The sequence below is a fragment of the Cavia porcellus genome, unplaced genomic scaffold (assembly GCF_034190915.1).
Source record: "Cavia porcellus strain 051 isolate PalLab524CR breed Dunkin Hartley unplaced genomic scaffold, mCavPor4.1 scaffold_8, whole genome shotgun sequence".
In the NCBI taxonomy this organism is placed as follows: domain Eukaryota; kingdom Metazoa; phylum Chordata; class Mammalia; order Rodentia; family Caviidae; genus Cavia; species Cavia porcellus.
The window spans coordinates 27,755,438-27,781,936 of NW_026947491.1; the positions used below are offsets into that span (position 1 = coordinate 27,755,438).

The window sequence follows — 26,499 nt, forward strand, 5'->3', positions numbered from 1 at the left end:
TGAATCAGCATGGTACTGAGTGTAGTTGGCCCACCTGGGGACTGTTGCCAGCATAAAATGGAGTTATGGCGAGAAAGAGCGTAGCATTATGGGTTCTCCTAAGCTGCTGTTCTTAGGAGCTGTTCATTCTCCTAGGGGAGCTTGTCATAGTGTGTCATAGCTGGCTTCCCCAATATGAATTTGGCAGAGGAGTTTGGGACCTTGTTGCTGAGAATGGCTGAGCTTCACTTGGGGAGCTCTGGTCCTTATTTCAAGCATTATTTCCTGGCTCCAGAGGGGAAGATGTGTGTGTTCAGTCTCACCAAGAAGCTTGCATACTGGCTTCCTGGTTTTTGGTTTTTTTTTTTGGTAATAGGAATCGAACTCATGACCTCACGCTTGCCAGACAGGTGATTATGCCACTGAGTTAAATCCCCAGAATGCAATGCTTCCTGAAACTAACTCACATGTTCTTATCATCAGAGGAGCTCAGAACTTCATTTTTGCTGAGGATGGTCGTGTTACTTTTGTGGGGAGCCCTGGTCCTTATTTTGAGCGTTGCTTCTTGGCTCCAGTGCATCAACCCTCAACCTATTGGCACAGACTCTTCACTCCTCTGGAATAGACTTTCTAGCTTCCACCTTTGAGTCTTCTCAGTGCAGATGAATAAAACAGACTTGTATGAGTCATTGTCATGGGCTTTACGCCTCCATTTGGACTCGTGGGAGGCATTGTCATGGGCTCTAGGTCTTTAGCTGGACTCACGCAGGACATTGCTGTGGGATCCAGGCCCTCAGCTGGATTTTGTAGGTCTTTTGTGTTGTGGACAGATTGCCTATACTTTTTGTATTTAACTCTGAGTGACCATCATAAAATAATATTATAAATTCTGTGTCCTGTATGTAATTATTCTCCTTGCAGTCCCTGACTACAATAACAAAAAGTGACAGCTACTATGACTAGAACAGTCTCTGTACATTAGTGTGGTCATACATCAGCATTTCGTTTTCTTTTTTTAATTTTTAAATGGATCTAATGAATTTGTTTTTATATTGGTTATCTGCTATCAAGTAAATGAGAAGAAAAAATTATTAAATTCAGAAACTATAGTATATTTCCATATGCCATAAATAGTGCTTATGTAAGAGAAGCAAGCAGTTTCTGATGTTTTACAAACTTTGTTCCTAGAACATAACATTTACTCTCCACTGCTTCACTTTTTATGCTGTTAAAAGCCCACTTCACTAGAATTTTAGATGATTTTTTTTACTGAATTAAATTCTCATTTAGTAAGAACTATAGATCACTGATATAAAACTGCAAAAACTAGATTTTCATTAATTTACCTTTACTCCTAACTGGTCACTGTGTCCTCCATTCTAATTTATGATGTTTCAGGAGAATGTGTGGTATTCATTCCTGTTTACTTTAGAGTTAATAGAGTGGGCCTTGCAAGAAGGCCTTCTGAACCTACTGTATTTTGCATAAGTGAAGCAGGCATTAAAAAACTCATGCTTAATCCAACAAGTACTAATGAAAAAACCAACATTGGAAGAATTTTTACCCCTTTTTGAACTTTTCTGCCCCAGATGAATGAATACTAAGTGAACTGCTTAAGATTTTTTACTTTAAAAACCATTATTCCAGAGTTAGCAGCTTTCATTCTAGTTGGAAACAGCTGGAGGGGGAGCAGGCGACCCTTGGTGGATGGGACCTAACTGAATCCTTTCTCCCTAAAACCAGTCTCTGGCACATGGTGCCACTGTTGTCCTGATGGTCCCATGTGAAGACTGTGCTAAATGCAGTCTCTCTGCTTGCTTGCAGTAAATCTCACTTTTTGAGAAGGAAAAGTGAAAGAAGATAATCCATAGCATTTTCTGCAGTAATATTTTGGTGAAATTTCCAAGCAGAGATGGAAAGATGATTTTGTAAAGCCTTGAGCTCAGAATTTCAAATGACACATATTACTAATAATACATTCAGCCTAATCCATCTGCCTCCTAAGAGATGTGCTTGCTTTCTACAAAGTATGCTTTTTAAAGAAAAGCAGTAACAGAGACTTTTGTGGGGGGTATTTTTTTACCTGATGGAGGGAGTTAGGCTGCATGCTATAGCTTAAGTTAATGGAAGAGCCAGAAAAACTCGCCTTCTTATATGTCTTTTTCTATTTCTTTGTTTATTATTTATTTATTTGGACAGGTTCTCACCATACAGTCCAGACTGGCCGTGAACTTAGTAAATTGCCTAAGCTGACCTCAGACTCTGTCTTAGCCTCCAAAGTATTGGGATCACAGGTGTGTACCACCACTCCTGGCTCCATGTATATTTTTTAAAATCTTGTACTCTGATAAGACGGGTCATGCAGAAGAAATGGGTAGATTCATAATTACATATGAATTGCCAAAGCTGACTCAAGAAGATATAAAAATTCTAAATAACTCAGTATCAGTCAATGAAATTGAAGATGCAGTTAAAAAGCTACCAACAAAGAAAAACCCAGATCCTGACGTATTCACTGCTGAATTCTATAAGAAATTGACAGGTGAGCTAACACTGCTGTTTCTCAAACTCTCTAGTGAAATTGAAAGGGAAGCAAGGACATTCCTGGAAGCAAACATTACTCCGACTCCAAACCAGAGAAGGACCCAACGAAGGAGAAGGAGAACTGGAGGAAGGTTACACAGAGTGACTGCTGACACCATCAGGGGCATGTCCCCGGGCAGAGGGTCTGTCATCACTGGTAACCTGGACAGAGTCTTGCAGGGAAGACTCTTAAGAGAAGCCTTTGGTCCAGGCACCAAGTGGCCTGATTTGGCCGCAGGAAGGGAGTCCTTGCAGTGAATTCCCTGATTTCCAGGCCCTCTGGGCCCCAGCTCTGAGGCCTGACCAAGGCTTCCCATTGGGAAGGAGACTCCAAGTGAGGGTTGTAGCCCCACTGATGGTGGCAGCACTGGCCCGCCTGCTAGGAAGAGCAGGATGGGGACAGCAGCTGGATGCCAGAGGAAGAGCCACAGGGGCAGTGAGATTCCCTGCCACTGGGAGCTCCTGCTCCAGGAAGAGGACAGTGAAGTAAGCGGGCAGTTCAGCACAGTTTTAATAGTAGTTGAACATTGCAGAGGACTTCACAAGAACTCTAAAGGAAATGCTGGGGTGATCTTGCAGATGACACTGAGGGGCCAAGAGGTTAGGGAGTCTGTCTAGGGAGTCTGTCTAGTACAGGCACAGAGCCTGGAGCCCAGGGACTCTGGCAGCAGAGTGTTCAGGGCCAGACTGGAGAGCTTGTTGGGGGTGTGTAGAGTGGTGGTGGGCAGGCCCGTGCATGTGGGCACCTTCCAGGCAAGTCGAGCATTGGAGCCGGCTGAGGCTCCTTAGCTGGGGACTGAGTCTGCTCAGTGCTTCTGGCTTGGCTGGTCTGCAATTCTGCTGTCGGCGCCATGCAGCAAGGCAAGGCTCCTCTGAGCCACTGTGGCCTGCACCCCGACTGCAGCAGCCAGGAGAACCCCAGGCTGTGGGTGCTGTGGGTGCTGTCGGGACTGTCTGCAGACCCTGGAAAGGGACTTGTGGTTGGTTTCCAGAGTTCAGTAGTTAGCAGCTGCTCCCTTCCGGGCCCCAGACATCTGCAGGCCTCCAGCACAGCCTCTGTATCCCAGTGGATTCTCACCACCTATCAGGCTGACTGGGGTGCTGGGGCTACACATGATGCCTCAGCAGCTGTCATTGTTTGCCCCTTGTAAACCCAGCCCCAATCTGCAGTGTTGTGGTGAGGCCCCTCTAGCTGCTAACTGAGCTCTTCTCTAAAAGAATTTCTACTGCTAGGCTAACAAAATGGACTAGCGCTGTGCAGGCAGGCAGCTCTGCTTAAAACTATTCTCAGGTTCTCTTTTGGTTCCCAGTGACTGGAGCATGCTGCTGCCTCATGTGTTCCTGTGAGTGGAAAGTGATAAACCCTCTTGGTGCTCAGCATTTAAAACAGGTTTCAGGGGTTTGGTCTACCAGGTTCATTAGCAAGCTTCCCTTCACCTGTGATTCGGAGATCCTGCTTCACTGTTCTCCATGGCAGAATGCAAAATCTCAGGCTTTGCATCTGGGAAAATCAGTGTGGGGCCATAATACTGAGCCAGCCTGTCTGACTGTCAGTCTGTGTTTCTTTCTTTGATCATGCAGTGCTATTGCACAGGCTCCATCAGTCACACTGGATCTTTCTAGATGCAGAGCTCATGGGCCATTTTGTGTTGGGGTTTCTTTGTAGTATTTTGACATTTGGGGTGATTGAATTGCCCTGAGGATGCTCAGGCCTAATAAGGAAGGAGCAGCAGTTCCCCCTACTGTGCTCCAAGACCTCCTGGAAGGTAGAAGGGTGGGCTGTTTGCTGTCTTGTCACTGTGTTAACGTAATTCATTATCGCCTAACCACAGGCAGTGCTTGCATGCATGAGTCAGGAAGATACAGTGCTTAAGAAGGATAATCCTGTAGGTGCACATTTAACATCTCAACCCAACAGGTCTGCAGCCTCAGAATATTCTTTACATCAAAGCAGTTGCATTACTGTCCTGAGTTTTCCTGCTCTGTTCTCATGAATATTAGTCTTATGCACTGTTGATTCTAGTGATTGTTCCTGTTGTGGATTGTAAGCACCATTCTTAGAGTCAGTATTTAATTGTGGATGGATTCAGGGCTGGTTAACAGGTAAATGTGCAGTGGTATCAGACATTGGCACAAAGCTCAGGATAAGTGTGCAGGGAAGATGGGAGGAATTCCAAAAGCAGTTGAAAGGATTGTCAGGCTGATTGCCCTCCTGTGGGGACACAGTTGGGTCAGCCTGTTTATATGCTTGTCTTAGCCACTACCTTATTTCCTGTTGAATTCAGATGCAGATTGAAGAGGACTTTATTAGCAATCTAAGGAGAACTTCTCTGGGGTTATATTAAGATTGGGAAATGTTGTGGAATCTCCATTCCAAACAGAGTAAATACTGTGTTTATATGTCCCTGGTGCATGTGAAGGGCAGCTTTCACGTTATAACTTTGTCATGCAGACAGCAAACACAGCAAGAGAGGAGAGGATGCTTTTGCAACACAGACTGCTTCCTTTCCATCTCTCTGCACTCTGCATCTCTGGTTCAGAAGCCAGCCATGCAGGCCCACATCTCCCAGCCTACAGGCGGGGTCAGGTGGTGTCCCCCATCCAGATGGGCCAGAAACAATGCTGTGTTTCTGAATTCTGCTCAGCCTGGGTGCGTGGCCATCTACCCAGTTGAGCTGTGGAGCCCTGGGTGCAAGCGGGTCTGAATATGAAGTCTGAGTCTTAAACACTTAGGAGAGGTCAGAATGAAATTCCTCTTCCAGCAGGCACTGGTCTTCTGGATTCAGATTCACTTCTTTGAAGTATATTGGCAGAGAGAAAAGATAATTTTGAATTTGAATAAAGGTTTAAACAATTGGAAGTCTTAACTGTCATTGTTTTCACTCTGGACATCAGTCCAGTGAAGACTTTGAGCTATTTGTGGAAAACTGAATGCTTTACCAGATGATAGAGTATTGAGAAATAGTAGATCAAATAGACATCTTTCCGGGAATGACAGAAATGTCATTACTGAAACATTTTGTCTCTGTTGGGTATATAACTAATTATGAACAAGAAATAAATAATGATATATTTCACAGTACTTTGATTATTCACTGGTGGTTTTCAATTCTGCTTTTATTACATGGTGACCTGATAATTCAAGAAGAAAGCACTGTATTAGAATTTGGCAGAAGCTAGGCATGGTGGTGCACACCTGTAATCCCAGCACTTAGGAAGCTGAGACAGGAGGATCACCGTGGGTTTGAGGCCAGCCTGAACTACATCGGGAGATCCTGTTCCAAACAGCTGAACAAACAAAACAACAAAATTTGGCAGACATACAACCACATTTGAAAATAAATTTGAGATTACTTAGGTTAACTTTGTATTAACGTTTTGGACTATATGCCATTGTAGCTCATGTTTGTTGGTTTGCTTTTATGTAAACTTTAAACGTTAAATTTTGAGTGAATAAATTTTACTAAAAAATCACGTAAAGTAAAACAAAAAATTTCTTTATATTGGGTTCCCTTTCTCCAGTGTTCTCTTCCCAAGATTTCAGTGGTAACATCATTGTGAATTTTGTGTTTTATCGTTACTTTTCCTTATCATTTTACTACTGTTAGACCGGTGTCGCAAGGAAGACTCCAAGGGCCTCGCTCTCATGTAAAAAACAAAGGGGTTTTTATTATTCCGTGTACACGGGGTCCTCCAAACAGGTGGAAACGGAGAACCCCGAGTTGAGGCAGGGCTGGTGTTTTTAAGGATGAAAACCACAAAGCAAGCGTTGTTAGAGAAGCCAATCATAGCAGTTAGAGCAGAACAGTTGGTGATTTGTCCATTTGTGATTGGTCAGATCATGAGGGGTGACCAGTGGGTCAGAGTTGATTAACTGTCTTGTTTTGCACAGCTTATTTTTAGGTCACCTAGCTCCTGTGTGGCTTGGTTCTGACATACTTCCCAATCTTGATTAGCATAGTCAGCAGACTTTATCTCTGAGTTTCCTGACATTAACCAGCCATGGTTGCAGATGTTTTCTTTTGGGCCTCTCACAGAGCTGAGTTAGAACTGAGTCAACCGGGTCATGGGACTCAGTTCTGTTCTTAGCAGGGGGTGGGTAGCTGTTCCTAATGTCTCCTGAGTAGAAAAGTCTAACAGCAATTAACAACCTTAATTACCTTACTTTAGCAACACAACTATTCTATTTGTAGAGGGCAACAATGGTTAGCATATCAATTGGGTAAGATTTTACAATTCTTTACAGAAGAGAGCATTGATTAACATATCAATCTTTTACCCAGAGAAAAAAGAAGACACACATTTACAGTTACAGGTATTACTGTGATACAATACCAAGTTACAGGTATTACTATGATATAAACGAAGCTATTTTTGTGAAGAATGTACAATCTAATACAATCTGATGCAATTAACACAATTTGTGATGGGGCTTCTGGATAGGGAAGACCCAGGATGTCAGGAGCTATTACCTCAGGCCTTTGTTTTATGGCCTTTAGGAAGTTAAAACTTAACCTAGTTGGATTTGAAGGGAGAAGGGGGGGGGGAGCAGCAGATGGAACGAGCTTTCTTGGTCTCTTCACTACATGTATTTGTATGTTTGTTTTTAGTTGATAAATTTGTGTGAGTTAAGCCATGCAGCATATATAATTTGTAGACTTGAGATTCATTTATATTACTGTTGGTAGCTCTGCTCTGTTCTCAGCAGTATAATACTCTCGAGTAGCAAAGAAAATTGGGTGTCAGTTTTTTCTATCACAATCCTTTGTAAACATTATTTATGTCTGATACATAAGAACTTGAATTGCCGAGGTTGTATTGTCATAGAAGACATTTTTCAGGTTACATAGCCTGCATATCCTTATTATCATTGAGACTAGTTTTTTTTTTTTTCAATTGGTTACACCAGTGTACACTACAATCATCAGAATATGGTATAGTGCTTCATACTCTTGCCAACACTTCATATGGTCAGTTTTGTAGATTTAGTGTGTATGAAATATTTCCCATCTTGGTGTGTGTTTTACAAGGAACAGTTAAGACTGATCATGTGTCTGTGTGATAATTGTTTGCCTCATGTTTTTTCCCCTGTGAGTTGCCTGTTCAAATCATTTGCTCATTTTCCTGTAGTGCTGTTTATTTTAATGTAGTTGAACTTATGAATCTTTTGCTTATGGTTTGCAACTTTGGTATTTTCTTTGTTCTGAAGTCACAAAGATGTTCTATTTGTTTCCTAAACATTTCTTTAATATCATTTTGACATTTGCATTTCAAATTTCACTTTATTTAGTCTGTCTTCCTTTTCTTGTTTTCCGTATTATAGCTAAAAAGTTAAAGTAGATCTTTAAAAATTAGGATATTTTGAAAAGATAGCTACTTATTCAGGTGTGCCATGCTGAGGAGAGAAAACCCCAGCTCTGAAGCCAGGGAGGAAAGACAGAATGCTTCCTGGGCCTGGGTGGGCCACACCCTGGCCTGGCGACATGCATATTGCCTGGCTTTTGTTTACCCCTTATATAAATTGCAGTACTTCTGCTCCTAGGGGTGGGAGACTGGGGGTTAGGGAAGGGGGGATTGGCCTAGCTGCCTTCCCACTTTGGCAAAATTATGAACAAAATAAATTCTGTATTTTTATGGGATTTTCTCCTGCTTTTGAGGATGGGCAGGCAAATGAATTCTGACAGGGCCCACATGGAGCTTTTGGCAGAGGCCGTGGCAACAGTACAGGTCACAAAGTCTGTATATTGTTTGTTGAAAAGTCTGTGTCTTAGTCACTTACTTTGTCCATGGAGACACGGTACATCAAGTTTCAGCCCATGGGCACTGGCTCTAGAGAAGAACTGCGTGACAAGGGAATGGCAGAGAGAAAGCTTCCCACATCACAGTGGCCAGAAATCAAAAGTGAGGGATCTAACCAGAACCCCTCCCAAGAACAAAGTCAGCTCTGAGCTCCCATAACTGTCTACTTTTCAAAAGCCCCACCTATGGGCACAAGCATCCTGGGGACACACCTCTACCCTTTGTCATTGACCCATGGGGTCAACCAAGGCTACCACCAATTAAATTTCTACATATCTGGGTCAGTTTCTGGTTTCTCTGTTACCTTCCTTTGCCTTCTATGCTACAATTAGTCTGCATTGTTGTAGCCTTAAAATAATTCTAGTATCATAGTAACAATTCTGATCTTCTTTATAATCCTCCTGGTTATTTTATGAAACTTGTATTAGTTGACACCTTTCTTATCATAGATATGGAATTATATCCATTTGTCCAATTACTGAAATTTTTTGAGTCTTCATATATTTTATAATTTTTAATGTAAAGCTAACATTTTCTTAGGCTGTTTTTTTTGTTTTGTTTTTTGTTTTTTTGGTGGTACTGAGGATTGAACCCAGGGCCTTAACACTTAATTATAATCCCTTTAATATTTATTTTGAGACAAGGTTTTGCTACGTCATGACATCAACCACCCTGGGTTTGAATTTGAGATCCTTCTGCCTCAGCCTCCTGTAGTGCTGGGATTGCAGAGTGTACTACCATACCCATCTGGCTCTTTAGTTTTTGATAATTTTACGAAGGGCATTTTTTAAAAATTATATTTTCTGTTTAATGTCAGTGTATAGAAATAAAATTGAGGTTTACATCTTAATTTTCACATTTAATAACTTTGGTCAACTCTTCTGTTCTCATAATTGATATGTAGAATTTTTTGGGTCTTGTATATTTTAGCCATATCATCTGCATGCTGAAGTTTTCTTCTGAATTGTAATAGGTAGATTTTGCTTCTTTTTTCTGCTTTGACACTCTGTGTTAGATCTATAACACAGAATTGGCAAGATGGTGATAGAAAGCATCTCTGTAACTTTCAGCTCTTCATGCAGGTGGATTCTAACATATAAGCCCTTTAATGTGTATTTAGATGTACCTCATGGCTCAGCGTGAGACATAAAGCTCGACAGATCTCCAGTCTGCCACTGTCTGCCTATAATCAACATTTATAAAAGCTTTATGTATTTTTTGCACTGAGGTTGCAAATTATGTGCCAGAGTGTTGTGTAGAGCCATCCAGTATCTTTCAAAAACTCCATTAGGGACAAAGTATTCTTACAGTGATAGGAACACAGTATTCGTCTTTTGCTTTCTCATCGTCTCGTGTGTGCAGTGTTCCGGCCTACATGACAGGAGAGTGTGACAAGATGCAAATAGAAGCAGATAGAAGAAATCAACAGCCATTTACTAAGCCAGAGATTTGCAGAAGATAAAAAGCCCTTTTAAATCAATTTTTCCTTGGTTTTGGTCTTAGGAAATTATTTTTAAAAGCTGTGTTGTTTGTTAACAATAAGGTTTAATCATTTTTCCTTTAAAGTTATTAAAACTGGACACATTAAATTCTCAATTTGCTTTTCTCAGTATAGTAAGTAGCAACAAAAATGACCTATATAAGTAAAGAATGTGAGAATTCTCAGTAATAAGAGCTGGGGAATTAGCTCAGCAGCATAAGCACCTGCCTTGCAAGTGTGTGATTGTGAGTTCGATCCCTGGTACCAATAAAAAAGAAAAAGACAAAAAAAAATTTTTTTTCAGTAATTCTCCAGGGTAAGACATAAAGCAGGGTGTGATGGAGTGGAAAGGGGCCGGAGACCAAACTTTTTGAGACACAGTGGTTTATAAGCTCAAGCTTGTTAACTGTGTTGGTCTTTGAGGTTGTTATTGATTTCTCTTGTGGTCTTCTAAAGCAGTTACTAAAATGGTCTTCTACATATGAACTGTTACAGTTTCTGTATGAGTGTGGCTTGGTTTATGCTCCCTTGGAGTTCTGTCTATTTAGCTCTCTGTGGACTGGGCTATGCTATGTAAGTTTAGACAGCTTCTTCTTGATTGGACTTTCACCTCACCTAATAAAAGATTTTTCTCTTAAAGTATATTATATCTAAAGTTCTTGTAGCTCTGCTAGCTTTCTGCATGTTAGTGTTCGCTTGTTGTAGTTTTTCATCTTAAAGTTTTAGGTTAAATTTCAGGTATGATTGTTGTAAGCAAAGTTGAAAGTTATTTAACGTGTCAAAAATATAGTCACTCTCTCAAGACATAGTGTCCTACTGCCATGTGTTTTATTTCCCATCTTTTTTTTTTTCATACCTGGAGTCAAACTCAGGACCTTGCACTTTGCCAGGCAGATGCTGTGCCACTGAGATCCCTGGCCCTCTTTTGTATCTTTTTTTCCAGTCTTTCTAAACATACACTTCTCCTTCTACAGTGTTTGACATTATTTCTCTTCTGCCTCTGCCTTCACCTTGTTTTCACCCTTCTCCTCCTCCTCCTCCTCCCATTATGTATGCACGCGTGCATTTATGCATGTGTGTATACATACATGTATGAATACATATATACGTGTATGTATACTTGTGATTGAATACAGGGCCTTCTCATGAACAACATCCCCAGCCTTTTTGTTTATTTATTTTTTTGAGGCAGGGTCTCAATCATTTGCTAAGTTACCTAAGCTCCAGGAGTCTTTGGGACCCTCCTGTGTTGCTGGACACAGTGCTGGGGTGGGGGCCTGTGCCCTGCTGGACTTCTTCCCTTGTTACTAACTTTAGTATTCTCATTGATAATCACTTTATTCCTGAACATATTTCTTCAGATTTCCTGAAGTAAATGTAAAATGGTGACACAGCAGTCCTTTTAACATGGTTTAAAATATGTTTTATTTGCCGTAAGTTTTGAACAAAAAATTTCGGTGTATGTTTCTGCATTCACAGTTCCTCCTGGGCTCATTTCAGGCGCTGTGCTGACTTCTGTCTTCTGTTGTGAGTTTCAGTAGTTCTCTGGGCTGCCCCGCCTTTGCGATCTTTTTTCTTGTTGACTGCTTTTAGGATCTTTGCCTGGTCTTCAGATGTGCGTTTGCATCTAGACGCTGTAGTTGAGATGTGGATTTCGTTTTTGGTTATTCTGCTTGGGGTATGTTGGGAGTCCTGATCCTGTGCATAGATTTGGTTTTTTAAAAACCTGTAACTAGTATCTATTTAATGTTATCTCAGATTCACTTTTTCTCTTCTGTGTCTGTGGATCTCCTCTAGAAATGGGTTAAACTTTGCAGCTCTTTGTTCCACTTCTGCTAAACCTGTCATATGTGTCTGTCCCTTTATGGATAATTCAATTGGTCTGATTCCACTTTATCAGTTCTTTTCGTCATGTTTATTTTTTATGTTCATAAACTCATCCATGGAATTTAGTGCTTTAGTTATACTTTAGCGCTTATTTTAGGGTACTCTGTTTTTTATTCTGATCTTATTTTTTTAAAGTATAATTTTCCATTTCATGCTTATTTCTAAATTGTTTACACATTTTATTGAAAAAACGGTGAAACAGCTGGCAGCATGGATATGGATCTATCTGACTCCATGTTTGTTAGGGGAACCCGCAGAGACGGGCTGTGCCACTGCGCTGACCTCCAAGGCCCTTGGGTATGCTCGGGTGTGTGTGTGTGTCACAGGGAGAAACCATGCGACATCTAAGCTTGTGTGACTAATGTATTCCACTTGACATTATGAAATCAAGGTGTATCAATTTTCCCACAACCCAACATTTTAATTTTTCTGAAAGTAGGGGCAGGTTTCAGTTGTAATTGTCAGGTGTTTTTTTTTTTTTTTTTTTTTTTTTTTGTCTCTTTGTAATATATAGTGGTGCATTTAAAATCTGTGATATTTTAGGATTGATAAAATTGGGGAATTCGTATTGTGTTTCAGATTAATTCCTATTTATGAATTCTTCTTGTCATCTGTTTATCATCTGTGGGCTTTCTTCTGGGCCTTTGTTTACTGTATTTTTTAATTACTGACTCTGAGTTCATGTGTCTTGGCATTCTTTGTGAATACTCTTTTGCCCAAGTTGTGTAAGCTGCATGTTTGCATCTGCTCGTGAATAGTTTAACACCCAGGAGTCCTTTAAATTGCTACTGGGGAGTGGAAAGCCAGAGGTCTGAGTTCAAGCTGTAGAACCTCATTCTAAGCAGTGTGATTATAAATTCCCTTCTGTGATGGAGTGTAAGCGGCAGGCTTTCCCTCTGTGCCCTTTCAGGAGAGTGTGAGCCCTGATGCAGGGGGCAGGATGACTCTCCACCCGAGTACTTCCTGAGCTTTGACCTGTTCACCCTAGAAATAGCTCAGCTGCAACACCGTGCTTTCATCTGACTTTGGACCCTGAGTTCTTAATCGGCTTATCAGTACATTTACAAAGTGGGTTTTAAAACAATATTTTATCTAGCAGTTAAGTTTTTCTGTGAAAGGATTTATGTGCAACACTGTCAGGACAGAAATTTTCTGTCTAGCTATGGATGTCATCAGGACTGACACTTAGGCTGTTGGGTGGCTTTTGGGCCAGAATTGCTGGCCTTCAGGGAGAATCCACCCTGGGGATGGTGATTTTAGAATGTGTGTGTACCCCATTCTTCCTGGCATTTCACAGGGAGTTTCAGGGTCCCTCTACCCTACCTGACCTCTCAGTTTTTGGTATGTCCCCTACTCCTCTGCTCCCCCTTCTAGTTATCACTTGTCACAGTGACATGAAGGCATCTGGGTCACAGAGTATGTGTGTGTCCATGTGACTGTGTTTGTAGAATAAGGTAACCCGTCGCATCAAGTTACTGTCTACTATTAGCTCCCCCTAGCAAATACTAATTTTTTAAAATAAATTTCAGATTGGGTCCATGAGAAGAATGAAACCAATAAAGTATAAAAATACCCAGATATAGAAGCAGGTGCAGTGGGTGAGTGCCGTGTAATCCCAGCTACTGTGGAGGCGGAGGTAGGAGGATCTCTGGAACCTAGAGTTCAGGAGGCAGTGTAGGAAGACCCTATCTCCAAACAGTAACAAAATCAAGTCTCCGGGAAAAGTAGAACGAAAATACTTCAGAGCAGGAATGTTGCAAACTTTGCAACACAAACAGCCAACAGAGAAAAGAAAATGAAGCTAATACTGAGATAAAAGAAGTTTGCAATGACTTTGTTTTGGGAATATAATTTCCCATGTGGTTCCACCTTTAATGTTTCGTTTTCTCCCATGTTGTTTTCCTGAGGGTGTGTCTCATGGCCTGTGCAGGGCCGTGTGGCAGGTGACCTTCTTTCCCAGAGAAGCAGATCTGACCTCTTCTCAAAGTGGTAAATGTTTGTACCTTACAGTATGCATCTGCTATAATCCTGTATCTGTGAATACTAAGCATGATTGAGCATTTCTGCAGTGGAACCCCTGCTGGAACGGAGGATGTGTTGGATTGAAGCCCGGCATGCCTCAGAAGGAAGGGACTGCCACCCAGAGTAGGGAGAGTTAAAGTCGGTTTCTGTCCCTAGCCTTCTTAGCATGGCAGTTGATTGGCTGGAGGAATAGCAGTGTGTGGGTTAGTTAGGAAGAACAAAACAAGATCCAAACTTGGAATCTATTAGTATGAACAGGAGAGGAGGCCAGAGGTTACTTTGATAGTGTCAGCAGGGAAAATATTTTTGAATACTTTCCTGTTCTTGTTAGCCTAATCGTGTTCTGTTTCTGATTCTTCAGTGTGTGAGTACAGTCCATGTCACAGGAGTGGAGAAGGTAGGGAGGAAGGATTGCAGAACTAGGAGATATCTCAGTCCTATATTTTTGTTCGTAGTGTTTCAATCCATTTCATCCAATCCAGTCTAATTTCACCTTCACCCTGCCCTATATCTGTCCAACTCATCATGGACTATTTCCCTGAAACTTCTAAAGAATAGCTTATTTATGCACAAAGTTCACTGTAGCACTAGATAAAGTTAATTATCATGCTGTTTATTTAGCATTTATATTTTATGTAATGTTTTGGATTCTGAGATGCTCTTAAGTTTTTTGGAATTGTCTGTACCAAAGTAAAATGTCACTTACCCTTATTGTAAAACACAGTTATGTTTTTGATTTGTTTTGCTTTGTTTTTTTTTTTTTTTGAGAAAAGGTCTTGCTGTATAGTTCAGGCTGGTTTGGAATGCACTATGTTCCTCAAGCTGTCCTCAAACTTGCAGTGCTCCTCCTGCCTCAGCCTTCTGAGAGCTGGGATCCAGCCATGTGTCATTATGCTGGCTTGTTGAGTATGTATGCTTGTCCTTTTTGTGTTTCCTTTATGGTACTAGGGAGTGCGCCCAGAGCCTTCACACTGGCTAGTTCCCTAGCCTTCCCTAGCTAGTTCCCTTCACACATCCCTAGTTTGTTTATTTATTTTTGAAACAGATCTGACTAAGTTACTGTGTTGCACAAGCTGGGTTTGAACTCAAGATCATCCTGCCTCAGCCTCTCAGAATGTTGGGATTATAGATAGGCATGTGCCACCAAGTTTATTTGTATATTGTCCTTTACCAAACTGTGATATCTAACTTTATCTTTTGTGGGGTTTTTTTTTTTTTTTTTTTTTTTTTTGGTCTTTTTCCTTTTTATTAGTACCGGGGATCAAACTCACAACTGCCTGCTTGCAAGGCAGGCGCTTATGCCGCTGAGCTAAATCCCCAGGCCCTGTCTTTTGTGTTTTAAAAAAATGTGTTTATTTTTGTGATGTTGGGGATGGAACTGAAGACACTGCACATGCTAGGCAAGCATTCCAGGCCCTGCCCCTGCACTGTGCTCTCCTGATCTCCCCGTACCCAGCACAGGAGGCCAGCGGCTCCTCGGGTTGCTCACAGATTGGCATGTCTGCTGTGAGGAGGGCAGGCGGCCTCATCTGCACAGCCTGTGTTCCCAAGGGTAAATTCTCCTCTCCTCAGAAGGTCTGTTGTCTCAGGCCCACATCTTTCTCTTGCCAGTGACTGGCTTCCTGTCTGCCATCTGTGACACTGTTTCTATGGGAAATGGATTTCAGTTTTTTTCTCAAGATGCTAACAGTGAGTCTTGCTTGCCTTCCTAACTTTTTCTCTACCACAAGTCCCCATAGCTTCAGTGTAGAGGGTTTGGGCAGGGCGTCTTGCTTAGTAACTCATCCAGAAAGTGGTGTTCCTTTGATAAATCATCCTCCACTTGTCTGTCCTCAGCAGGGAGATAAACTTTCACTGCAAGTTTTGGCATCTCTGCTTGCCATGTATCTGTGGGCATCTTTTACCTTTCCACCGGGCCCAAGTGCTGAACCCAGGGCTCACCACGTGCTCCGCAAATGTCCCACTGAGCTCTGCCTCCTCCAGCCCATCATGCTCTGTATGAGTCAGGTATTTATTGAGCTATGGCACAGGTGGTGCTTTCTCGAGGATCGTAGCCAGTGAGCTTCGGAGAGGTCACCTGTGCGCAGAGGTGGTGCCCAAGACCGTGTGTGGGGAACCTGTAGACCACTGCGACAGAGCAGGGGGACAGCAAGCTCAGGAGAGACCCTCATCCAGGATATTGGGGACCAGGAAGGGTAGTGCAGTTAAAGCAGTGAGTGAAGAAATGGAAAGGCAGCAGGAATTCACTCTGTGCAGGTCCTCATAAAATGTGGAACTTAGCTAAGCAAGAAAACTGTCAGAAAATGTTACAAAGTAACTATCCTCAGTAAACCATTGAGAAAAGAGTTGGCTTATTTTGTTAGAAACTTGGAGGAGCAAAGCCATTGGGTAATATTTATGAGGAAAATTGTATGAGAATGTATTCAAATTATCCCTGAATGCTTTAGCTACCAAAGTAACATAGATTGAATCCAAACTGGAAGAGGACAGTCTTGGAAGTTTTGAAAGTCGCATACAAAATGTGTACCATGCCAATTATGTGGAAATTTAATAGCTACTTTCAAATAAGTAGCTTAATTTTAATGTAAAGCTTTTTTTGTATTTACCTGTAGTAAGATTTTAAAAAAACAGTTTTTATAATTGGAATGAACTATATGTATTTTATTTTGATTTACTGAAAGATCTCTCAGGAAAAGTAATAAACTCAAGTTCTTTTGTAAACACATGCAGAATTTGTAGAAAGCTTCATTGAATGCCTATTAATTTTTCTCATGTAAGCTGCTGTTAAAACAAATCAGTTTTTAAAATTATTGTAAGATTCTGGCGGTTTCAATTACGGATAAAAAAGAATTTATCTCAATTATAACACATTTAAGATTTTGAAGGTTGTGGATGAAAGGAAGAATAATTACAAGGTAATTGAAAATTTAATGAAGGATATGGTATGGAAAGACTTGAAAAGCAGTATCCCCAGGTGGAAAAGATCAGTACTTTGGAGATGTTAATTTTTTAGTGATTAGTGCTTGCTTAAGCATTTACCTTAACAAATGCTACCAGAAATAAATTATAGGAAGCGATTGAGTAAAAGTGTGAAGGCGTGCACAAGCCTAGATGCACACTGAAGGGGGCACTGCCATAGGTCCAGGCTCTGTCCAGGGGAAGGGGCACCGCCTGATTTGTTTCAGGAGTGTCCTGGGCACAGTTCTGTGGGCTCTAGGCTCAATGCAGGGAAGCCCGGGCACTGACCTCTGTACAGGGCATGGATGGAAGGAACAGGTTGTGCCGTTTTAGTTTTTTGTTTCTGAGGTCATGATGGCCAAACTCGGGAGCAGACCAGAGTGAAACCTGCCTGGAAGGTGAAACGAGGGGCAGCAGGGTGGAGTAGGAGCTCGGTCAGCTTTGTCTAGAACACCACGCACAGTAGCTAGTAGAGGGCTGCTGTGAGCGAGCTAGTGGCCCTGGCTCCTGGTCTCAGTGCGGGCTCCTCCTGGTCTGCCTGGTGTGCAGTGACAGAGCACCTGTGTTCAGTAGATGATTTTTCTGTTTTTGTGTCATCAACAGAATTGAAGCACAAACAATCTGGGAAGAAACACTTGTGATGCATAGGTCAAATAAAAGACTGAAACTTTAATTGCATAAGTAGCTCTTAGAATTAAGAAAAAACCCAAATATCCCATTTACAAAGGGATAAAGCATGTAAGTACTTTGTGGAGGAAACAGACAACAAGAAAGAAAACACACTAACAAAAACACAACAAAATTCTCTCCCCCACAAAAACAATCAGTGGTAAAGGAATGTAATTTCAGAGGTTTTAGAGTTTCAGAGGACTGCAGTACTGTACATGTATTAGAGAGATGGTATGCACATCCATTAAACTTAAGGAGTGTAAATTGGCACACTCCTTCTGAAGAGCATTTTGGCAAACTTGAGCATAAAAAGAAATCATTTGCACCTGAAGTATTTCGGTAATCTTCATTTATCATTGAGAAGTTCTCTCACATTAAAAGTTTCTTTTGTTTGGCTAAGTAATGTATTCAGTAGGAGGTGCTAGGAGCTATTCATGCAAATTGCTTTCATTTATGAAAACATTTGTTTGTAATTTCAGACCTACAAGATTATCAATTTTGCCCCCAGTTTACTTCGGATTATAATCTCTGACCATGTGGAATTCCCAGTACGCCAGGCAGGTGAGTTGGTTTTCTTTTTTATCCTTTATAAATACTTTATTTATAGATGAAAGTAGAATGAGAGTTTTAAATTCTAAGTATCTATACTTTTGTTTTTTAAAAAATTAAGCGCCCATGAAGTATTTCCAAGGCATGAAAACTCACTTGCTTTTCCACAGAAATGCACAGGTAGGCACTGAGCACACACCTTCCCTGGCTGCCCCTGCCTGCTTCTGCCACCAGTTCTGACCGTCTGTGATGTCGCCCTGTGTCCTTGAGCTTTCCCAACTTGGATAGCTTGTCTCCCTAGTCCCCTGTGGTTTCCCCAGAGCCTCACCTTTGGCCTCGCAGGTCAAGACTGGAAGTAAGTGTGTGTAGAGTGTCAGCTGTTCCTCCGCCTGGTCTCATGGCCGACCAGGAGCTGCAGCAAAGGACCACTGCCTTGCACCGTGGTGGAGTGGTCACTACATGTTGTAAATTGCAGAAAGGAGCAGAATTCAGAACTTCAAGCATGGTCTCTACAACTCTGCATATTGCTTTTGCATGGTTCTAAAGTAAAAATATAAGTTAAACCATAGTAAGCCACCATAATCATTAGATGAATATAAAACAATATAGAATACAAAAAAGAGTAAAATTCTTTATCACTCAGAAGTGACCATCACTGACGTTAGGTGAGTATTAGTCTTGATGTATTCAAATGGAAGGTATTTTTATAGCTATGTGGTCACAACCTACTTTCTGATAAAGTATTTAAATTCTTTTGAACACAAAGGAATACTAAGCTTTGGGAAAATGTTTATAGAAATACACAGTGTCACTCACTTGACATGGACATATCTGAGAAACAAGTTGTTAGTTCCATGACTGCAAACATCAGAGTGATGTTCCATAAAAATATATATATAGTGTAATAGAGCTGTGGCTGTGTAGTCTACTGTTCACGGAAATATGATTACTTGGCCCACCACTGAGTGATTTCCTAAAAGATTCCTTTGTGATTAAGGCAAAAACAAAAATAAAACAGTGGGGAAAAGGTCATGTTGTAATTGTTTACTTCAGGAAAGTGTATAAGGCGTCTATGCAACTGTCTCAATTGTTTAATCTTGGTAATAAAGTAGGGCTATTCTGAAACTACCATTTGCTAAATGGAACTGTTCTTTTTTTTGGCACTAGGAATTGAACTCATGACCTCATGCTTGCCAGGCAGGCACTTGTGCCACTGAGTTAAATCCCTGGTCTCTTTTCTTTTCTTTCTTTCTTTCATTCTGAAATGGAGCTGTTTTAATAATCTAAGTATTTATAGCACCATTGTGAAGTTCTTGTGAAGCTTTTTAGAAACACCATTTTAAAAGATCTTTATTAATGTGTTGTTTATGTGACATATCAACGTTACAGAAACAGTTTATACATAAGGTTGCTCTTAATGTTCTCAACTAGGTTGCTGCTGTCAAATTTGATGCATAGTTAATTGTTTTCTGTTTATGACATACATATAATTCCTTGGATTACTCCATGTTACTGTGCATACATATGAGGTGTGATACAAATATATGATGAATGTTTAAAATGTATTACAGCAAAAGATACAAGACCATCAATTCCCCTCAAAATAGACTCCCTCTCTTCAAGCACACTTCCCTCATCTTTCTCAAAGTTCTGAAAGTCATCTTCCATGGATGTCTTTATGAGGTGTGATCAAAAATATTGCAGATATTGCTACTGAGTGGTGTCCAACAGGAAGGCATGATCATAAAAATACTAGTGTCCTCATCCACCTTATTCACCAGATCTAGCTCTTCCTCAAAGTTCAAGTAATCATGAAATATAAAAGCTTTGAATTTGATTCAAGACACTCATGAAAGGGGACTACCTGGAACTGCTAGAAGTGGGGTTAAAAAAAAAACCTCAAAACAGAGCCATGGAACCAGGTGTGGTTGCTCACACTTATAATCCTAGTACTCGGGAGGCTGAGGCAGAAAGATCATTGTAAGTTCCAGCCCAGCCTGGGCTACAAAGTGAGCTCAAGGTCAGCCTGAACTGCATAGAGAGACCTTGTCTCAAAACAAAACAAAACAACACAACCCCCCCAAAAAACAGCAGAGACGTGGAATAAGTATATTTGAGGGGAAATACCTACGTACAACACGGTTTCTATAGTTTTGTGAGCAGTTGCCATGCTGATTTCCATAGTGGTTGTGTTAGTTTACCCTTCCGCCAACAATATAGAAGGGTTTCTTTTTCCCTGCAGCCTGTATAGCATTTGTTATTTGATTTCTTGATGATAGCCATTCTTTCTGGAGTGAGATAGAATCTAAGTGTTATTTTAATTTGTATTTGTCTACTAACCAGAGATGCTGGACATTTTTTCATGTGTATATTGGTAATTTGTACTTCTTTGGTTTTTTTTTTGTTTGTTTTTATTTTGAGACAAGGTCTTGCTGTGTAATTTTGGCCTGCCTTGAACCCACTGTATACTCCAAGTTGGCCTTGAACTCACAGCAGTCCTCCCAAGTGCTGGTATAGGTATATACCGCCATGCCCAGCTACCATTTGTACTTTTTTTGAGAAGTACTTCATTTGCCTGTTTTTTGATTGGATCTTTTATTTTGGAAGATCTGATTTTTTTGAGTTCTTTGTATATGCTAGATATTTGTCCTTTGAGGAATATCTGGCAGGTTTTTTTCCGCATTCTGTAGGTTGTCTCTTCACTCCATTGATTGTTTTCTTTGCTATGCAGAAGCTTTTTAACCCGACTTGTTGATTCTTGGTGTTATTTCTTGTGCAACTGGGGTTCTGTTCAGAAAGTCCTTGCCTCTGCCTGTGTCTTCAGGACTTTTACCTATTTTGTCTTCCAGTAGATCATTTCTGTTTTAATATTAGATCTTTGACCTATGTTGATTTCAGTGCATGGTGAGATGTAAGAGTCTAGCCAGTTTTCCCAGGGCCATTTGTTAAAGAGGAACTTTTTTCCTTCAACAAATGTTTTTGACTTCTGTCAAAGATCACATGGCTAGCTGGGCATGGAGGTGCATGCCTGTAATCCCAGCACTTGGGAGGCTGAGGCAGGAGGATTGTTGTGGGTTTGAGACCACGGTGGGTTACAAAGTCAGCTCAAGGCCAGTGAACTGCATAGTGAGTTTCTGTCTCCAAAAAGACAGAAATAAAACAAAACACCCCCAAAATCACACAGCTGAATGTGCTTGAACAGAATAGAGCATGAAGAAACAACCTCAAGAATTATTTTCTTCAGTTAGTTTCTTTTTTAAAATTTTTATCATGAATATATGTTGGATTTTGTTACAGGCATTTTCTGCATCTGTTGAGTTAATCATGTGATTTTGTACTTGTTTTTGTTTGTTTGTTTATTTTGATACTGGGTATTGAACCCATGACCTTGCACTTGACCAGGCAGGTGCTTGTACCCCTGAGCCCCCTTGTTTCTGTTTATGTGGTGTATTGCTTTATGATTTGTGTGCCCAGTAGTCATGATGTGAGATCTTTTTCATGATTTGTTGAATTGTGTTTGCCAGAATCTTGAAGACTTTTGTTCCTACAGAAATTTTTCTTTTTTACTTGGGTCCTTATCTGGTTTTGGAATCAGAGTAATGGTAGCTTCTAGGAATGACTTTGGAGTATTCTGTCCCTTTCAATTTCATTAAGGAGTTGGAGGGGTACTGATGTTAGAAGTTCTAGCAGAATTCAGCTATAAATCTACTGGGTCCTGGACTTTCTTTGTTGGTATGTTTATTGCTGCCTCAAGTTCATTGCCCACTATGGAGTCATTCAAGGTCTCTGTCTTGGTTCAGTTTTGGTAATGTGTATGTAGCTAGATATCTGTCTCTGTCTTGTAGATTCTCCCATTTGTTTGAGTACACATTTTTATAGAATTTTCTGATAATCTTCTGGATTTCACTGTGCCTGTTGTGATTTGGCCTTTTTCATTTCTTACCGCATTGACATATGTAGAATTTCCTTGAAAATAGGACCCAGTTCTAGAGATCAAAAATGCCAGCCACAATTACCTTGCCCTACCTGCCATTACAGAGTGGCTGTTGGGCAAGAAAATAGTGACTTGTGGGTAATCTGCGTGACACTGGCCTTCACTGTGGTAATAATCAGCACTTAGTTTCCAGTTAGGTCTTATTTTGGGGGGAATTTAGCATGTTTTTTCTTTCCTGCTTTTGGTAAGATTGGCTAGGATTTGCTGTTTATTTATTTATTTATTTATTTGCCGAATCAGTTGTTTAATGCATTGGTTCTTTGAATCCCGCCCCCGCCCCCCCTGCGTGCTCAATTTCATTAATTTCTGCTCTGGCTTTTATGATTTTTTTCTTAGTGCTAAGTTTGGATTTAGATTATTCTTGTTTATCTAAGAGCTTGAGGTGCAGCATTAGGTTATTTAATTGGGCTCGCCCTGTTTTTTTTTTAATGTGGGCATTCACAGCAATAAGCTTTCTGCTCAGGACAGCTTTCTTTGTGTCTCATAGGTTCTGCTTTGTTGTACTGACATTGACACTTAGTTCTAGGAATTAATTCCCTCCTCGATTTCTTCTGTGACCCATGTTTGCATATTTTCTGTGGGTTCTTTTGGCACTGATTTCTAGTTTCATTATAGTATGATCTGATAATATGCATGGGATGGTTCAGTTTCTTCATATTTAATTAAGCATGATGTATGGGCCAGTGTCTTTATTTTGGAGAAAGTTCCATGTGCTTTTAAGAAGAATGTGTAACAAGATTCTTTTGTTAAGTGGTACATGGTGAGTGTCTTTTAAGTATTTGTTTGAAGGTGTGGTTCCACTGTTACTTGTTTGTTGATTTTTTTTGTCTGTTTGATCTGTTTGTGATGGTGGTGTATTGAGGACCCCATTATAATTGTGTTGATGTTCATCTGATTTTTTTGTTTTATGAAATTAGGTGTACCCGTATTGAGTACATACATTTTTTATAATTGTTATGTCCCTAACCAATATGTAGTGATTTTATTTGCCTCTTCTGATGGTTTATTTATTTATTTAATTTTTTATTTTAAAGAGACTCAACCAAAACAATGAGAATGATCTTGGCTTTCAAAAGCAAGACAATAGGGAATCAGTAATAGTTACTTATTGCACCCTGTTATCCTCTAAATAGTTGCTCAGACTACCAGATACAGGCATGCAAAGTTAAACAATATAAGCCCAAAGTTGTTTCTTTACTTCAGTTGCTATCGTTTCAGAAACTTCAGGTATGTGACTTCTAATTTATTTTGTGTCTGTGTCTCCTGGACTTACTCTGGGTGTGCTCTGAGATTGCACCCTGCTGTTTGTCTTGACATTTTCCTGTGTTCCTCCGAGTGAGTGGGTTGCTGAGACTTGGATGCTTCTTGCACGAGTTCCTCATCTCTGGGTATAGTGGACGAGGCATCTGGGTTCCTCTGCTCTGAGGTTCCGAGGTGGTGGAGTGGTGTGGGACAGTGTATTCATTCCTTTAGACTTTTCCACATTATTCCCTTCATTTTCTCTTCTAGGATATCTTTGAGAATTTTTGGGTGCTGGTTTGGTGGACATGAATTTCTTAAGTTGCTGTTTGTCATGGAAAGACATTATGGTCCATCAGTTTTGAAAAATAGTTTTGTAAGATTTCACTTGGAAATTGTTTTCTTCTAGGACCTGAAACACTTTACTTCAGCTTGGCTACCTTTTAACATTTGTGTTAAGTCTTGTGTGATTCTAATGGATTTACCTTTATAGATGATGTATTGCTTTTCTCTAATAGCTTTTAAGATTCTGTCCGTGTGTTTGACTTACAGGATTTTGACTATGATGTGTTGTGTTCTTTCCAATCAGGGTTATTCATGATTCTGTATCCCACATTTATCTGTATGTAAATTCCCCATATTTGGAAAGTTTTCTGGTATTATTTCTGTAAGTAGGGTTTTATTATTCCTATTTGTACTGTCTTTAGATTCTCCACTAATATCAGTTAATCTTAGAATTGTCTTCTTTGTGTCATTTAGCAGTGGTTGGATCCATTTTCTGTGTTCTCTTATTTTTAAGATATCTCTGTGCTCAGGTCACCTGCCTCAGCCCTGTCTTCCAGTTCTGACACTCTGCTCTCTCATTGGTCACTGCTGCCACCCATACCTTCAGTAGAACTTTTTATCTGTTGGGTTTCTGGGTTGTACCTCTCCCTAGATGCTAATTCTTTGCTACACTAGTCATTCATGTTTTATTATTGTTTCATTTAGCTCAGTCAGATTTTTATTAGTCTCTTTCATGAGTTCAGTGATCATTTGTTTTTATTTTATTTTATTTTATTGTCTTTTTTGAAACGGGGTCTCGCTATGCAGTTCAGGCTGGCCTTGAGCTCACTCTGTAGCCCAGGCTGGTCTTGAACTTGCAATGATCTTCCTACATCAGCCTCCCTAGTGCTGGGATTACAGGCGTGAGCTACCATGCCCAGCTCATCACTTGTTGATTAAGTCTGCTACCTATCTAGTTACATCATGTTTGAATTCACGAGCGCATTACTGAACTGGTTTCTGTCTCCCCGTCTATGATTTCATATGGTTCACCTGTGTGGTTCAGCCTCGTCCCATCAGTGTACCAGGGCAGCTTTGGGAGAGTGGAAATTTTGGAAGATATTTGCTGCCTTGTCCTGTATTTCTGTTTTTGTTTTTTTGTTGAGAGTCGTGGTTGATGAAAGGGAGAGACTTTGCTGCTAGTATGGAGGTTTCTTTAGTTAGTGTCTGCTCTCCAGTGCTGTGTTCTGAATGTTGTGAACTAAAAGATCCTGTTAGGAATAAAAGGAAATTAATAGAATTAGATAAAAGTAATAGAAAAGAACAAACAGGAAAAAGGTATAAAGGAAAAATCAACAAAATAAGAAAAAAAGACACTTCCCAAATTCCCAAGAAACTACCACCAACAACAAAAGAGATGTCTCTCCTCTCTTCAAGAAAAAAATTCCTCTGTGCTTTCAGATGAATGGTGTAGTAGTGGAATCCGGCAGACACAGGGACCCATAGTGAGTCACTACCAAGACCTGTTTCCGCACTTATGTTTTGGCATGAGAATGTCCAACCCCGCCCGCCTTGCCTGCTGATTGTAGTTTGCTGTTGGTATCCATGCTTGGGCTGTGTTCATTTGCTCCAGCTGCTCCCAGTTTGTGTGTCACTCAGTGTCCCAAGTGATAACTTTCTCCACCTTGCTTTATGGCTGTGGGTTTACGAGGTGACCGCCGTGCTCCAAAGGCCCCTGTGTCTGTATCCCAGACTGTGGCAACCATTCAATCTGGGGGCAGATGGGGAAAGCCATTACGCCTCCGCCCTGTGTTGGATGTAGGCAGTAGGGTGAGGAGGCGGCAGTAAGTTCAGTGGACTTCATGCCAGCGCTTGCACATCCACTACTTGGAAAGCCTTAGCTAGGTGGCTGGTTCTCAGCTTGGCAGGTGAGACTCGGTTACCTGTTGGCCTGAGCTTAAACTTCTCAGGGTGTCTGAGTCTCCCTTATGACCTCTGTGACTGTGTCTTGCAACCGGGTTGGTTGGCTCCTGCCCACTTTGGTGGAGTAATGGCTCCTGAATAAATACTCCACTCCGGGGCTGTTGCGGTGTTTCTCCAGCTCGCTCCTGTCCCCTGCAGGAAGTCACGTTCAGAGGGATTCCTGGTGCTGATCTTTCCGTTTACAGTAGTGTGAGTTTTCCTGGGGCGCGCTGCCAGCCCTCTTGTTTTGTCTTGGCTGAGGCAGGTCCTCCCTGGGAGCGAGGCTTAGTCTTTTTGCTGTTCATTATTCTCTTTCCATGGTGCTTGGTTGCTCTGGCTTCTCTGTAGTTCCCAGTTTTCTAGTCAACTCCCTCCCAGTGCCCAGAGGCCTACTTCTTTTTTTCTTCACTGAGTTGTTTTCTAGGTGTCTCCATTCCAGGTCCTGTATATTGCTGCCAGTTTCTACTCTGCTATTTTTATTTATAGGGGCTTATTTAAACAGTTTGATTTTTTGTTGTTGTTGTTTGAAGACTCATTCTTCTGGTTTATTGCTAAGCAGATCATTTAATACACACAGATGCCCACTTTATGAGGTGCCCCTGCCCACTGGGCCTCTGGATTTGGGTTAAGTTCAGCATCTGCACCTGGGTCAGCACAACTCTGCTGGAGGTCTGGAGGTTCAAGAAGACACCTTTAATGGAATAACTGACACCAGCTTTTCAGACTCAGATGAGGTATGATGCTGTTAAGAGCAGCCATGTGGCATAGGTGACTTTCTGACCTTGAAATGTGACTAGTTGGAGGAACTGCATTTTTTGTTCCACTTAATTTTGATTCATTTGAGGTGTACACATGGATCTAGTGGTGGCTGCTTTGTTGGATAACTCTCGAGTCATACCAATTTGCAGTCCTACACCGAGAAGTTTTTTGTGTGTGTGTGGTACCAGGGATTGAACCTTGGGTCTTTCACATGCTAGGCAAACTCTCAGCCCCAAATTAAAACAGAAGAAACAAATACTATTTGTTAAGCCATCTTAAAACAGAAGAAACAAATACTATTCAAAATACGAGCTAGTGAGTTTCTTTTGAAAGTGAAAGGGCAATTCAATGAAAT

The 26,499-nt window shown here is 40.9% G+C and overlaps 1 protein-coding gene across 1 annotated transcript in view; it reads left to right on the forward strand.

Annotated features, from left to right (window-relative positions):
• LOC106026989 (5E5 antigen-like) overlaps nucleotides 1–26,499 on the forward strand; it is an 83,741-nt gene that overhangs the window by 48,648 nt on the left and 8,594 nt on the right. The window contains exons 4-5 of the mRNA XM_063255565.1: nucleotides 17,857–17,938; nucleotides 18,048–18,106. Of these exons, the coding sequence (XP_063111635.1) occupies nucleotides 17,857–17,938; nucleotides 18,048–18,106 (141 nt within the window). The remainder of the gene's footprint in view (nucleotides 1–17,856; nucleotides 17,939–18,047; nucleotides 18,107–26,499) is intronic.